The following is a 16243-nucleotide window of genomic DNA, read 5'->3' on the forward strand; positions in this document are numbered from 1 at the left end:
TGTTGGCCTCATATATGTCTTCTTTTGTAAAGTGTCTGTTCATATCCTTCGCCCACTTTTGAATGGGCTTGTTTTTTTCTTTTAAATCTGCTTTAGTTCTTTGTAGATTCTGGATATCAGCCCTTTGTCAGATGGGTAGACTGCAAAAATTGTTTCCCATTCTGTTGGTTGCCAATTCACTCTAATGACTGTTTCTTTTGCCATGCAGAAGCTGTGGAGTTTGATTAGGTCCCATGTGTCTATTTTGACTTTTGTTGCCAATGCTTTTGGTGTTTTGGTCATGAAGTCCTTGCCTACGCCTATGTCCTGAATGGTTTTGCCTAGATTTTCTTCTAGGGTTTTTATGGTGTTAGGTCTTATGTTTAAGTCTTTAATTCATCTGGAGTTAATTTTAGTGCAAGGTCTCAGGAAGGGGTCTGGTTTCTGCTTTCTGAACATGGCTAGCCAGTTTTCTCAACACCATTTATTAAACAGGGAATCCTTTTCCCATTGCTTGTTTTTGTCAGGTTTGTCAAAGATCGGATGATTGTAGATATGTTGTGTTGCCTCTAAGTCCTCTGTCCTGTTCCATTGGTCTATAGCTCTGTTTTAGTACCAGTATCATGCTGTGTTGATTACTGTAGCCTTGTAGTATAGTTTGAAGTCTGATAGTGTGATGCCTCCCGCTTTGTTCTTTTTGCTTAGAATTGACTTGGCTATGCGGGCTCTCTTTTGGTTCCATATGAAGCTTAAGGTGGTTTTTTTCCAGTTCTGTGAAGAAGGTCATTGGTAGCTTGATGGGGATAGTGTTGAATCTGTAAATTACTTTGGGCAGTATGGCCATTTTCACGATACTGATTCTTCCTAACCATGAACATGGAATGTTTCTCCATCTGTTTGTGTTCTCTCTTATTTCCTTGAGTAGTGGTTTGTAGTTCTCCTTGAAGAGGTCCTTTACATTCCTTGTGAGTTGTATTCCTAGGTATTTTATTCTCTTTGTAGCAATTGTGAATGGCAGTTCGTTCTAGAATTGGTTATCTTTAAGTCCGCTATTGGTGTATAAGAATGCTTGTGATTTTTGCACATTGATTTTGTATCCTGAGACTTTGCTGAAGTTGCTTATCAGTTTCAGGAGATTTGGGGCTGAGACGATGGGGTCTTCTAGATATACAATCATGTCATCTGCAAACAGAGACAATTTGACTTCCTGCTTTCCTATTTGAATACCCTTTATTTCTTTTTCTTGCCTGATCGCTCTGGCTAGAACTTCCAGTACTATATTAAATAGGAGTGGTGAGAGAGGGCATGCTTGTCTAGTGCCAGATTTCAAAGGGAATGCTTCCAGTTTTTCCCCATTCAGTATGATATTGGCTGTTGGTTTGTCGTAAATAGCTTTTATTATTTTGAGATACGTTCTGTCAATACCTAGTTTATTGAGGGTTTTTAGCATAAAGTGCTGTTGAATTTTGTCAAAGGCCTTTTCTGCATCAATTGAGATAACCATGTAGTTTTTGTCTTTGGTTCTGTTTATGTGGTGAATTACGTTTATAGACTTGCGTATGTTGAACCAGCCTTGCATCCCCGGGATGAATCCTACTTAATCATGGTGGATAAGCTTTTTGATGTGCTGTTGCAATCGGCGTGCCAGTATTTTATTGAAGATTTTTACATCTATGTTCATCATAGATATTGGCCTGAAGTTTTCTTTTCTTGCTGAGTCTCTGCCAGGTTTTGGTATCAGGATGATGTTGGTTTCATAAAATGATTTGGGAAGGATTCCCTCTTTTTGGATTGTTTGGAATTGTTTCCAAAGGAGTGGTACCAGCTCCTCTTTGTATGTCTGGTAGAATTCGGCTGTGAACCCATCTGGACTTTGGCTTTTTTTGTGTGGTAGGCTCTTAATTGCTGCCTCAACTTCAGACCTTGTTATTGGCCTATTCAAGGTTTCGACTTCTTCCTGGTTTAGCTTGGGAGGATGCAAGTGTCCAGGAATTTATCCATTTTTTCCAAGTTTACTAGTTTATGTGCGTAGAGTTGTTTGTTATAATCTCTGATGATGGTTTAAATTTCTGTGGAATCTGTGGTGATATCCCCTTTATCGTTTTTTATTGCATCTATTTGATTATTTTCTCTTTTCTTTTTTGCTAATCTGGCTAGTGGTCTATTTTGTTGATCTTTCCAAAAAACCAGCTCCTGAATTTATTGATTTTTTGAAGGGTTTTTTGTTTCTCTATCTCCTTCAGTTCTGCTCTGATCTTAGTTATTTCTTGTCTTCTGCTAGGTTGAGAGTTTTTTTGATCTTGCTCCTCTAGCTCTTTCTATTTTGATGATAGGGTGTCAAATTTTGATCTCTCCTTGCTTCTCATGTGGGCATTTCTTGCAATATATTTCCCGCTAGAGACTGCTTTAAATGTGTCCCAGAGATTCTGGTATGTTTTGTCTTTGTTCTCGTTGGTTTGGAAGAACATCTTTATTTCTGCCTTCATTTCATTGTTTATCCAGTCAACATTCAACAGCCAGTTGTTCAGTTTCCATGAAGCTGTGCAGTTCTGAGTTTCTGAATTCTGAGTTCTAACTTCATTACACTGTGGTCTGAGAGACTGTTTCTTATGATTTCCGTTCTTTTGCATTTGCTGAGGAGTGATTTACTTCCAATTATGTGGTCAATTTTAGAGTAGGCGCGATGTGGTGCTGAGAAGAATGTATATTCTGTGGATTTGGGGTGGAGAGTTCTGTAAATGTCTATTAGGTTTGCTTGGTCCAGGTCTGAGTTCAAGTCCTGGATATCCTTGTTAATTTTCTGTCTTGCTGATCTGTCTAATATTGACAATGGCGTGTTGAAGTCTCCCACTATTATTGTGTGGGAGTCTAAGTCTCTTTGTAAATCATTAAGAACTTGCCTTATATATCTGGGTGCTCCTGTATTAGGTGCATATATATTTAGGATCATTAGCTCTTGTTGCATTGATCCTTTTACCATTACGTAATGTCCTTCTTTGTCTCTTTTGCTCTTTGTTGGTTTAAAGTCTATTTTATCAGAGACGAGAATTGCAACTCCTGCTTTTTTTTGCTTTCCATTTGCTTGGTAAATCTTCCTCCATCCCTTTATTTTGAGCCTTTGTGTATCCTTGCATATGAGATGAGTTTCCTGCATACAGCACACCAATGGGTTTTGGCTTTTTATCCAATTTGCCAGTCTGTGTCTTTTGATTGGGGCATTTAGCCCATTTACATTTAGGGTTAATATTGTTATGTGTGAATTTGATCCTGCCGTTTTGATGGTAGCTGGCTGTTTTGCCCATTAGTTGATGCAGTTTCTTCATTGTGTTGATGCTCTTTACCATTTGGTACGTTTTTGGAGTGGCTGATACTGGTTGTTCCTTTCTATGTTTAGTGTCTCTTTCAGGAGCTCTTGTAAAGCAGGCCTGGTGGTGATGAAATCTATGAGTACTTGCTTGGTCACAAAGGATTTTATTTTTCCTTCACTTATGAAGCTTAGTTTGGCTGGATATGAAATTCTGGGTTGAAAGTTCTTTTCTTTAAGGATTTTGAATATTGGTCCCCACTCTCTTGTGACTTATAGGGTTTCTTCTGAGAGATCTGCTGTGAGTCTGATGGGCTTCCCTTTGTGGGTAACCTGACCTTTCTCTCTGGCTGCCCTTAGCATTTTCTCCTTCATTTCAACCCTGGTGAATCTGACAATTATGCGCCTTGGCGTTCCTCTTCTTGAGGAATATCTTTGTGGTGTTCTCTGTATTTCCTGGACTTGAATACTAGCCTGCCTTGCTAGGTTGGGAAACTTTCCTAGCTAATATCCTGAAGAGTATTTTCCAGCTTGGATTCATTTTCTCCGTCACACTCAGGTACACCTATCAAACATAGATTACGTCTTTTCACATAGTCCCATATTTCTTGGAGACTTTGTTCATTCCTTTTTACTGTAACATTTTTCTTAACTGAGAACTTCATCGTTATATGCCACAAATAATCAAAATGTAAGAGAATTCCGAAGTTCCAACTTATAATTACATCTTTTAGATGCCTTTTCAGTTCTTTTTTGTCATGGCAAAAATCTAGGATTTGAACCTAGATCATTCCAGAGTCCACCATTTAATCACTAGTTTACACTGCCTCTATACTTTAAAAAAAAAAAAAATTAGGAAGGGTCCCTAACCAGTAAACTCACAATCTGCACATTTATAACATGTGGATATGCATAACTCTATATAGAGTTTTTCCCTTATTACTTTGTTCAAAATATACATTAATAAAATATATATTAATCTTTTTTTAATTTGATATTTCAAAAAATTGTGGACTCAAACACGTGACTATCATAGAGGGATGATACCAGGAGCATTATATCGAGACTTAAGAGAGACTTTATCACTAGTCTGTATTTATTATATATAAAATACATATGTATATATGTATACCTAGGCAGATATATACTGTTTTGGGTTTAGTAAAGTAGACATGGGTTCTACTTTAATGCCCTGTGCCACTCATTTAGCTCTATGACCCTGGGCAAGTCACATAAGTTTCTGTAGCTCTTAATTCTCCTCAAGTTATGGCTAAAAATTACCTAATTTTATTTCTAAATAATTTTACCTGTCCCTATGTTGCTATATCTGGTACTTTTTAGTAAAGGCTGATGCAATGTAACTTTAAATAATCTTTATTAAAAACTGTATATTAAGATTTCAGTTACTTGGTTCATGCTATAAGAATCACTTCCTTATATTTTCTCAACTGCCATCAAAAGAGGGAAGCATATGCACCTCGGATATTCTTTGAGGCTTCCAGACCTCCTTGGTTTACTCCCAGATCACAGCAAGACTGTTCTGAATACCTCAGATTTCTCCTTGACAGGTAAAAAGTATTCTTAAAATCATGATTTGAATGTTGTCTTTCATAACAGTTTAATTCTACTTAATATTGTTTTTACCTTTAAAAACATATTTCAAATGTTACTCTTTAAAATACCATTGCATTTCTTGTATTTTTTTTATGTTTTCTTTTGTTTTTAATTTGTTTTCTTTTTTGAATTTTCTTCCTTGAGACCGGCTGTTCTCAAAGTGTGATACAAGGACCCCTGCGGGTTCCCAAACACTTTCAGGAGTCTGTGAGGTCTTCTCTTTTCCAACAACATAATTGTGTGAGGCCAGATTTTCTTTATATCCTCCATCCAAAAAAACATATAACAATAGAATGTAGACATATGAGGCTCCAGCTGTCTTCTATTAAGCCAGATACTTAAAATATTTACAAAATGTAAAACACTGCCGTTCTTGCTTTTTTTGTTTTAAAAAATATAACTTTTTCATTTTTAAAATGTTATTAATATTAAATAATTGGTTTATTATTGTTAAATGTTAATGTTTTATTTTCTCAGTTCTGACAGTAAATATCAATAGATATAACCTATATAAAGGAAAGCTCTTTGTTTTTTAATTATTTGTAAGAGTATAAAGGGGTCCTGGGACCAAAAAATTTAAGATCCACTCTTTTAGACTATTTCATAATTGTATGGGTTTGATATATTTTATTGTCACCTGACCACTTAATTAATAAAACCTGTTATCTGTTATCTTCCTGTCTTTGTTCTACTGTGTGGAATGAAGTTATTTGGGCTTGGTATGTGTAGCTTTCCTTCCATTCAGCTAAGAATCTATTCAGTGGTTTCTTTGTGCCTGACTTTCTGTGAGATGTCAGGAAGACAGATATATAAGACAGTTAAGGAACATTTATAATTAACTGTAATGTAATAAGTTCTATTAAGTAGCAGTATGAAGAAGGTGTAATGAGAATATAGACTAGTAATAGCCACTTAGCTATTTTTTCTGCATTCTCAAACTGTTCAATTTGTTTTTAATTAAAACAGGAATAAAACCTGATTTGTTTATCTTAAGCATTAAATTTGATTAAAACAGTTTATGGAAGCCACTAATATTTTTAAATAGAAATGACATTTGAAGTTAATTTAAGTAACTATATAATGATATACTCTCCTGCAGGCTCCATGAAGAAGAAAAGATCTTAAGAGTTCAGTCCTCACACAAGGCTTCTGAAATTCTGGAATGTAGTGAAACTTCTTTACAGGAAGTAACTAGTAAAGCAGCTGTACTAACAGAGACCCCTTGTACAAGTGATAGTGAGAAGACTTTAATAGAAAAAATGTTTGGAGGAAAACTACGAACTCACATATGTTGTTTGAACTGCAGGAGTACCTCACAAAAAGTGGAAGCCTTTACAGATCTTTCTCTTGCCTTTTGTCCTTCCTCTTTGGAAAACATGTCTTTCCAAGATACGGCGTCATCACCCAGTGCACAAGATGGTGGTCTAATGCAAGCCACTATACCCAGTCCTTCAGAAGAACCAGTAGTTTATAATCCAACGACAGCTGCCTTTATCTGTGACTCAGTTGTGAATGAAAGAACCATAGGCAGTCCTCCCGATGAGTTTTACTGTTCTGAAAACACTTCTGTCCCTAATGAATCTAACAAGATTCTTGTTAATAAAGGTGTACCTCAGAAAACAGGAGGTGAAACCACACCTTCAGTAACTGACTTACTAAATTATTTTTTGGCTCCAGAGATTCTTACTGGTGATAACCAATATTATTGTGGAAACTGTGCCTCTCTGCAGAATGCTGAGAAAACTATGCAAATCACGGAGGAACCGGAATACCTTATTCTTACTCTCCTGAGATTTTCATATGATCAGAAGTACCATGTGAGAAGAAAAATTTTAGACAATGTATCACTGCCACTGGTTTTGGAGTTGCCAGTTAAAAGAACTACTTCTTTCTCTTCACTGTCAGAAAGTTGGTCTGTAGATGTTGACTTCACTGATATTAGTGAGAACCTTGCTAAAAAATTAAAGCCTTCAGGGACTGATGAAGCTTCCTGCACAAAATTGGTGCCCTATCTATTAAGTTCTGTTGTGGTTCACTCTGGTATATCCTCTGAAAGTGGCCATTACTATTCTTATGCCAGAAATGTCACAAGTACAGAGTCTTCATATCAGATGTGCCACCAATCTGAAGCTCTGGCATTAGCATCCTCCCAGAGTCATTTACTAGGGAGAGATAGTCCCAGTGCAATTATCGAACAGGATTTAGAAAATAAAGAAATGTCAAAAGAATGGTTTTTATTTAATGACAGTAGAGTGACATTTACTTCATTTCAGTCAGTCCAGAAAATTACGAGTAGATTTCCAAAGGACACAGCTTATGTGCTTTTGTATAAAAAACAGAATAGTACTAATGGTTTAAGTGGTAATAACCCAACCAGTGGACTCTGGATAAATGGAGACCCACCTCTACAGAAAGAACTTATGGATGCTATAACAAAAGACAATAAACTATATTTACAGGTAAGTTGGAATTATAAGCTTTATTATTTGTGGAAAATATTAAATAATTAACAGATAGTTAAATGAGTACCCTAATTTTAAAATCTAACTGATAAGTTTTTATGAAATTCTGAAATTTGATTCTGGATTTATATGACATTCTCAACCTGTAAAATTAAATTGCTTTACTTTCTGATATTGTGACTTAATTTAAATGAAAAGTGGCAATTAGATGTAATGCAGAATGTAACACTTTATGTGTTAATTGCAAACGATGGCTCATTATGAAATCATGCCATACAGAAATATAGAAAGTTTAATAAAGTGGACGTATCCTCCCTCTTCACCCACCAGGGGAAGCAACTGCTAAATGTGGTGTTTATACCTGCAAGACCTTTGTGTAAATATTTTAAGAGTCATTTATTGATATTTAGGTGGATAAGATTAAAAAAACACTAAAAGGTAGATTATGTAAAGAAAAGATATTCATATTCTTTGAGGATGTGGGCAGTAAAACCAAGGAGATAATACAATTGTAAATAAAAGCCATGGAATGTTTTTATGTGAGATAAATTTACTCATAAATATACTTCTTTCAAGAAGTTCGTGATTTTATTAAGTTAAGGCTAATAAAAAGTTAAAGTCTTGCTGAAAGAATTTTTTTTTTTTTTTTGAAGCTTACCAATTTCTCAATATACAGAGCTAACAGTAAATTACAGGTGAAATTCTAGGTATATTAATTGGGTAGTCCAAGTGATTTCAAGTTTTAATGAGTATGTTTTAAAATTTTTGTGTTTGAATGTCACTCCTAAAAAATACAGACAGAGTAAGAAGTGAGCCAATATAATACTGATTTTTAGAGGGAAATTTTCTCAAAAGCTTTCAAGTGTACTGCATTATAAAATACTCATCTGACACATTTTTAAAGAAGTATAGCAATGTTCTTGCGTGACACACACAAAAATTAACTTTACGGAAAATAAAAACGAAAATCAGAATATTTGTTTGAACTGATTAACTACTGAAGACTCTAACATCCAGTCAGATGGCTTATGATCAACATACTAGAAATAGAATATATTCAACTGTGTTCTTCCTAGATATCATATAAGCCCTAGTTAGATCTTCACGATTCTTGAAGTTTGAAAAGGTGGAATGAGGAGGAAAGGGTTAGTTTGGAATAGAAAATTTCTATAATATAAAAGATAGATACAAGGCCTATTACAGTTTTGACTTTTAGATGATTATGTATCAGTGTTTGAGTGAAATATATTTGTCAAAGGAGAAATACAGGTTTTGAAAGACAAAAAACTACCCTCATTTCTCTGATTAGAATCCCAAATGCTTGTATAGTCAGAGCAACACTTGTTCGTAGCTTAGCTTTTAAGTGATTTTCCAGTTTATCTTGCAGTTTAGGCCGTTACTTTCTGATTATGCAATATTTGAGCATGAGGAACCATCTTTTCATTATTATTTTAAGGCTCTTATGTAACTTTATTATAAAGAAAAAGCATTATGTATTTTGTTAATTCAGTTTTTCAGTGTTGTGCAGTTCTAAATTCGATCTTAAGTTTCATATTGACAAGTTGTTTAGTGCAAAAAAAGATACTGCCAAATTTTTCATTAAGGTATCTATGTGTATTAAGACTAGGTAGTAAATCAGTTTCATTATCAGAGTACCCTTTGAAAGCAAAATATAATAATAAATATTCAATTTTCTTTTTTTTTTTTTTTTTGAAAATGTCTCATTCTGTCACCCAGGCTGAGGTGCAGTGGCATGATTGTGGCTTACTGTAGCATTGAACTCCTGGGCTCAAGTGATCCTCCTGCCTCAGCCTCCTGAGTAGCTAAGGAGTACAGGCATATGTCACCATGCCTGGCTAATTTAAAAAAAAAAAAAAAAATTTAAGACTATTTTGCTATTTTACCCAGGCTATTCTCAAACTCCTGGGCTCAACCAATCCTTCTTCCTCAGCCTCCCAAAGTGGTGGGCCACTACATGTGGCCCAATAATCAACTCTTAATTAGAAATGTATAATTAAGAGTGTGATTATTTACATTTATTTAGTTTTTGACACAGAGTCTCACACTGTCACCCAAGCTGGAGTGCAGTGGTGCGATCTCAGCTCACTGCAAGTGATTCTCAGGTCTCAGCCACCAAAGTAGCTGGGATGACAGGCATACCCCACCATGCCTGGTAAATTTTTTTGTCTTTTTAGTAGAGATGGGGTTTTGCCATGTTGGCCAGGCTGGTTTCAAACTCCTGGCCTCAAGTGATCTGCCCACCTTGGCCTCCCGAAGTGCTAGGATTACAGGCATAAGCCACTGTGTCCAGCCTATTTACTTTTAAAAACAGTGATTGATAAAGGCTTAAATTGTGAAGTTTTTCATACCATTTAATCAGATCATTCTGGTATTTTAAGTGCATGATAAGAGACTACGTTGTTTATTCTGTTATGTGAATGCACACGTGCTCATAATTGCCAGGCAATTGGAAACTATAGTGTTGAGGTTGTGTATACAGCAGTTTTCAGCTATCACTTTTTAGTTTTAAACACATGGATCATGTACGTGTGTGTTTTCATTCTTGCTACTATCTTCATTTTTATATCCATTTTTGAGATACAATTATAAAAATATGTCATGCTTCATAATAGATTATTATGTCTGTACTATAGCTTTAAGAAATAGCAGTATACCTATTTATAAAACAGTTATAAAAACTTAAATAGTAAAAGTAAGGATGTGAAGTGAACATTTTTATTTCCTCTGCTCTTAAACAGTATTGCTAATCTACCATTTTTGTTCATATCGTGGTAGCTGCTTTCATTTTAGTGTTTCATAATCACAAGAGAAACTCACCTTGTGACAATTTTAAGGAGCTTTTTTTAGGATTTCATTTTTAAATTTTAGTATTTTATTTTTCAATTTTAAACCTAGCCACAACCAGATATACAAGTGTTAGAAAATGTTGCTCTTTTGAGTATTGGCAAGATCCGTAGTTTTTAAAAACCTAGGCAAAAAATCTTTTATGACAAACCATTTTCTACTCTGTGTATCATTGCCTGACATTTGAGAAAACAATACAAATTGTGAATCTCGAAGTAAATTTTTGAAAGGGTTTTTTTCTTCATATATTTATTTCCCTTCAGTCCAGCTTCCATTAGGAGTATCACTATTGTTTTAGTGTCTGGATTACAAAAACTATGCCTTTGGTTAGGATCCAGTGAGAGATTGTGTAATGCATCATCATTGCACTGTCCAGATTCTTCACCCATCTATCCTGCATCAGCCACAGACCGCTTCCCATCTTTTCTTGCTTTATTTCTTTCCTTTGTTTCTTTGAAGGAAGTGGTAGTTTAACTTCTTTTTTTTCTTTTTCATACATTCAGAAGAGTATATTCAATATACATATGTGTACAGTTTAAAGAAAAATAAAAGGATTAATGCCAACAGTTTTACTTGAATGAGATATATTGAAAATTATTTGTCTTAAGGAGCAGTAACTTTTCTGTGACTAGACCTGTAGTCTACTGAAATTAGAATTAACTTTAGTACTTGATATAAATTACACATTCTATGATAATCATAATTTTGGCATTGTATACAATGTTGTTACCTATATTAAGTAAAATGAAAGACAGTTTTTCCTATTTTTATCCACTGTCTAAGTTTATTGTCAGAAAACAGAATACCACACATTTTTTCTGTCAGCCGTATACTTCTATAAATAATAAAGCAGAAAAGGAATATTTCTTTTTTGGGATGCTGTATATCTTGAAATACAATATAGGTTTCATGGGTACAGATGCAATGGAGTTACTAATTTTGTATTTTATGTCATTCGACATAGTTTCTGAAAGGGAATCACTGTATAAAAATGTCTATGCAAAATTTGCCATATTTTTTAGTAGCAGAAGTTCAGGCTGAACTTCTTGAGCTCTACCTTACATGTTTGTTAAGTTTTAATTTATTAGGGAACATCATCTATATATCTGAAACCGTGTATTGTTTCTCAGATACAGAGTCATAGTTTCATTGCTTGTTTGGATAATTTAATACATTAGAGAGCTAGAACAATGAGGATTGGCGGGGGTTGTGTGTCTGTTTCTGATGTTACTTATGGCACTTATTTTAAATCTGTAAAACATTTGTAATTCTTTAATTTTATAGATGAAAGGATAAATTAATATATATATCACCTTAAAAATACTGTGTAGGTAGACATTATACCAAAGAGCCAGCAATTACAAATGTAAATGACGCAGTAGATTACAAAGATGTTTTTCAGAAATATTTTGCCAATTAAGTTTTAAAAGCCCTATCAGAGACTGGTTAGTTAAGCCACTTTGTTACAAGGATTTAGCAAAGGTCCCTTTCAGCCATAGAAATAGGTGATTCTTGATGATTTTGTGTACTGAGACTTGAACAGAAGGTCCAGTATTCCACTGAAAAAATAAGGTATCCATAATGTGAGGGATAAGTATTAGGGTATGCCTGGGTCTTTTCTTCACAATGAAAATTTGAGCATTTTGTGAAAGGGGAAGAATAGTTGACTAAATCATTTTAGCTAGAAATTATAAAATAATATTACCTTGCCAGGTGGAACAAAGTCACTAGGCATTAAGTTGAAAAATTGAAATAATAAAATTTTTGTTATTAATGTTAACTGTATTTTAGAAGCCCTTCAGGCTGCTTATGCTAACAAGTTCAGGGTTATCCTGTGACCAGTAACTTTTAAACCTTATTTTCACCAACTCCATTTGAAATCTGTAGATCCTCTCCCAGAAAAATAGGCACATGCCAGAATATTTTGCATATTTTCCAAAGAGTTTGTGGGTCTCCAGTTTTAGAATACAGTTGTACACCTTGCCAAATGAATCTGCCATTATTTATTCACATTTGCCCCCTGTGAAGCTAAGCACCCTAATACTATTCTAATCTAAAATCATTAATATTTATTGAGTACCTAATATATGCCTGGCATCTAGATGAATATAACTGATTTCTGATAAAAGTTTTCCAGATAAGGAAAAGTTTTAGATATTACTGTAAGGAGGTAGGCTTCATTTTACTTGTCAGTGTTTTTTGAGACTAGTCTTATTGTTTATTGAGAAATAGTCTATGGAAAGGGTAGAAAAAAATTCAGTCTTCTTCCTTTATCCATACCTTTAACTGTTATCACCCACTTCCAAAATAGCCTCAATTGCTGGAGAATAATCTATTGTGATAATCTTTGAATTCTATGTTAAATATACTAGAAAACAATCTATTCCAATATGTTTTAGAGAGTGTTGCAGGAACTGTAATATTTTCTTAGAGAAATTTTTTTTCTTATGTGCTTTAATTTCAAAGGTACTAAGATTTGAAGAATGCTTATAAGGATTAACGTAGTTTAAAATATTTCTGTAGGTGATATAACCATCCATTGTATTTAGCATTTTAATTTTATAAAAATTATTTTTAATTTTAGGAGCAAGAGTTGAATGCTCGAGCCCGAGCCCTACAAGCTTCATCTGCTTCTTGTTCATTTCGGCCCAATGGATTTGATGACAATGACCCACCAGGAAGCTGCGGACCAACTGGTGGAGGGGGCGGAGGAGGATTTAATACAGTTGGCAGACTCGTATTTTGATCCTTAGAGAGTCCAAAATGCACTGGTCACGAAAAGTCTAATACTATGACTGTTAAAATGTCAAGACTATAGCAAATATCTATCTTTTATTTTTCATTAGACCCTTACACTTCAAGAGAACACGCTCAGTGCTTGTTTTTATTTTCTTGACACATTTATTAACAAAATGCATCATGGAAAAAAAAAAAATCTACCTCTTAAAATTCCATTTGCTTTTATGGTTAGACATGCTTGACCAAAAATGTTCAGAAGAAAATATGTACCCGGTCCCTAATTAAGCTGCATTAAATTTGGTAGAAGCATTTAAATGGTCTATCTTCAGTTTTACTGAACAAAAAATGTAATTTATTTAGCATTCTTTATAAAAGAATTGATGCTAGAGGTAAGAAAATAATTGTTTTTTAAAAAATCCTTTATGTCTTGTGTAATTACCCCATTATTAAATTCAAGTCTTTGAAAATCAACTAGAGATGATAAAATCTCTAAAGAAGGCAATAACAAAATTTATCAAGATATCGTACTTTTCAGTTTTTGTTTAGTGTCTTCAGCATCACTGTATCTGCATTTTAAGTGCAAATGTTTTTAAAAAGGATTCTTTAGACATATGTGCTGAATTGATTTTAAGAAAGTTGCATGATCCTGTAGGAGCAACATTTTTACCTAAAAAATGCTAACTTTGTAGTATTTCTAATTGTTCAAGGATTTTAAAATTCTATTTCAGGGAGTATATCTTCTGTGTGTTTTGAAGGAGGTGAGTTCTGTATGTGCCTTGCAGTACTGTAATTCAAAAATAGGAATCTTTGGCTGCAAAATGTTTTTTAAAAATGAAATGTTAGGAAGTAATTTTTGTGCTAACATTAAAATTATAACTTTTGAAAGGAATTAGATTTTCCAGAAGTAAAATCTGATGGTTCTAAATCAATGAGTGTGATAGTTCATTTTTAACTCTCAGAAGAATTCAGAGTAAATGAATCCAGCTAAGTAAAAAATCTTTCTTGATTTTGTTACTTATGCCTCAGAATATTAAACATTGATCACATATTTTTAGAGTTGTACATTTGAGTTTTTTGTTTGTTTGTTTCAGTCATATGTTTTGCACATTTGTTTCTGTTTTCACAGTTTTAGATAAAATGTTAAAATGCCAAACCCTACCTTCCTATACTTTCTATTGCCAGGAAACTGGAAACATGTCATTTCTCCTGAGTCTGGATTATACAGTACTCAAGAGTTATCCCAGTTATCCCCCTTCCTAAAGGTTTTAACTTATCCACAGTTGTGCATTGTTCTAAAGATTGGTCTCATTTATTTTGAAAACATTTTAAGGAAAGAATGTTCTTGGGTGATTTGGAGTTTATCTTTTTCCCAAGCTTTTATGGAAGTGGTTAAAAAACAGAAATCCTCATGTTTATTCCACTACCTCCCATTCCTAACCTGTTTCTAGTCACCGGGAAGATTAGGAAAGCAGGTTAGACTAAAAACTGAAAATTATTTGCAGATTTAATCAAGGTTCTCCTCCTTATAAATGAATGAACCAGTTATCATGCTCTTCTGTGATCTTCCATTCCCAATAGTGAATTTCTGAACTACCCTGTGTATTCAGTTATCCACTTAATAGTAACTTATGATCAGATTATTGTCAGTCTTGGCATTTATTGAAATTGGTAAAGTCATTTAATACTTGGTAGATTGATACTGGGCTAAGATGCTTCTAGGAACTTTCATAAAAGCAATTAGACTTACACAGCTTTATCTGTGAATATCAGGTCTCTCAAGGATTTTATGTATCAAGATAATATATATTGACTTTTTTAAATGATAAAATGAATTCTAGTTAGTATCTGCTGTGGACTGGTTCCAGAACGCCATACCCTGATATTGAAATCCACAGATGCTCAAGTTCCTTATATAAAATAGCACAGTATTTGCATATAACCAATGTACATCCTCCCATATTCTTTAAATAATCTCTAGATGATTAGATGTGATTGCATAGCACTTACATTGTGCTATGTAGTTGTTACACTGTATTGTTTTTTCATTTGTATTATCCTTTATAATATTTATTGGTTTTTTAAACTTTCTATCCAAAGTTGTCTGAATCCACAGATACAGAGCCTGAGGATTTGGAAAGCTGACTGAATATAGTAACTGAGAGTATTCAAATGATAACTTTATACCAATACCAAAAATTTGAAGACTTCCTTTTAACATTAAAAATATAGTAACCTTTTAAATTATTTGTTGAATTAAACATATGTGGAACCAGAATAATCAGAAGCTTCATTCAAAACCTATGCAGCTGAACTTTTTTTAGTAAGGTAATACTCAGGACTGCTCTGATTCTAACAGATCCCTGTTACTTCATTACAGATTTATTTGTCATATTAGGTTTTTTATTTCTCCTGTATTTCTAACCCTTGTACTTAGCTCCAATTCTAGGAAATACTGTTGTGAGGTTTGATTCTGAAGACTGAGTAGTGTACAATTGCTGTTTGTCTTTCCTTTGGTCCAAAGTAATCAGTTTAAATGAAGTTGCTCATTGCTGCTAAGAAGCATTAGGCTTCACTGTTAGCAAAAATGAAAAACTATAAATCTGAGTTTGTTTCTTTCAAAGATGTTTATTGACACATTTAAAAAAGTAAAAAATTGTTTAGAAATATGCAGAGAGGGAAATATATATGATGTCAAACAAGCCCCAGTAACCTATCCACTAAGCAGTTGCCTATGCAACTCTGACTTACAGCATTAACATATCTCAAATTGGAGGAAGGATTCTAGCTCATTCTCCAAGCATCTTCCCACTGCCTCTCTTCCAGCTAAATAATCAGAGAAGTGGGGCAACATATGCCTGGAGATCCCTGACTTTTGTTTCCATATCTTAAATTATTGGTAGATCCTTTGGATTTAGAGATAAAAATCCATTATGATGTCTAGAGGTATTGGGGGGTCCATGTGAAAGGTTCAAACAGCACAGCTGGAAAGAATAAAAATATTTCAAGCTAAGTCTTAAGTTTAAATCATGTTTTTTTCTCTTTAGTTCTGTTCTTTGTATCATAATATTATTTACAAAGGTAGTTGTTTTCTTTTAACATACTACCTCTTTAAAGCTATTCTCTTATAAGTGGGGTTGGATGCTTATTGTGTGCCCAGACAGTTTAGGAAAAAAATAATTGGCATAATTTGTCCAGTTACTGAAAGTCTTCATTTTGCTGCTGTGTACTTAGCTCCAGGTTTTAATTCTCTGTCTATCTTTTCCTATGATTGTGTACTTCA

General features: G+C 34.0%; 1 protein-coding gene across 2 annotated transcripts in view; it reads left to right on the plus strand.

Annotated features, from left to right (window-relative positions):
* USP38 (ubiquitin specific peptidase 38) overlaps positions 1-15973 on the plus strand; it is a 43512-nt gene extending 27539 nt beyond the window's left edge. For both annotated transcript variants that reach the window (XM_037740476.1, XM_017534443.2), the window contains 3 exons: positions 4745-4851; positions 5997-7356; positions 12809-15973. In XM_037740476.1, the coding sequence (XP_037596404.1) occupies positions 4745-4851; positions 5997-7356; positions 12809-12970 (1629 nt within the window). In that variant the 3' untranslated portion in view covers positions 12971-15973. The remainder of the gene's footprint in view (positions 1-4744; positions 4852-5996; positions 7357-12808) is intronic.
* Positions 15974-16243: the final 270 nt, after the last annotated feature.

The sequence above is a fragment of the Cebus imitator genome, unplaced genomic scaffold (assembly GCF_001604975.1).
Source record: "Cebus imitator isolate Cc_AM_T3 unplaced genomic scaffold, Cebus_imitator-1.0 Scaffold4, whole genome shotgun sequence".
Lineage (NCBI taxonomy): Eukaryota > Metazoa > Chordata > Mammalia > Primates > Cebidae > Cebus > Cebus imitator.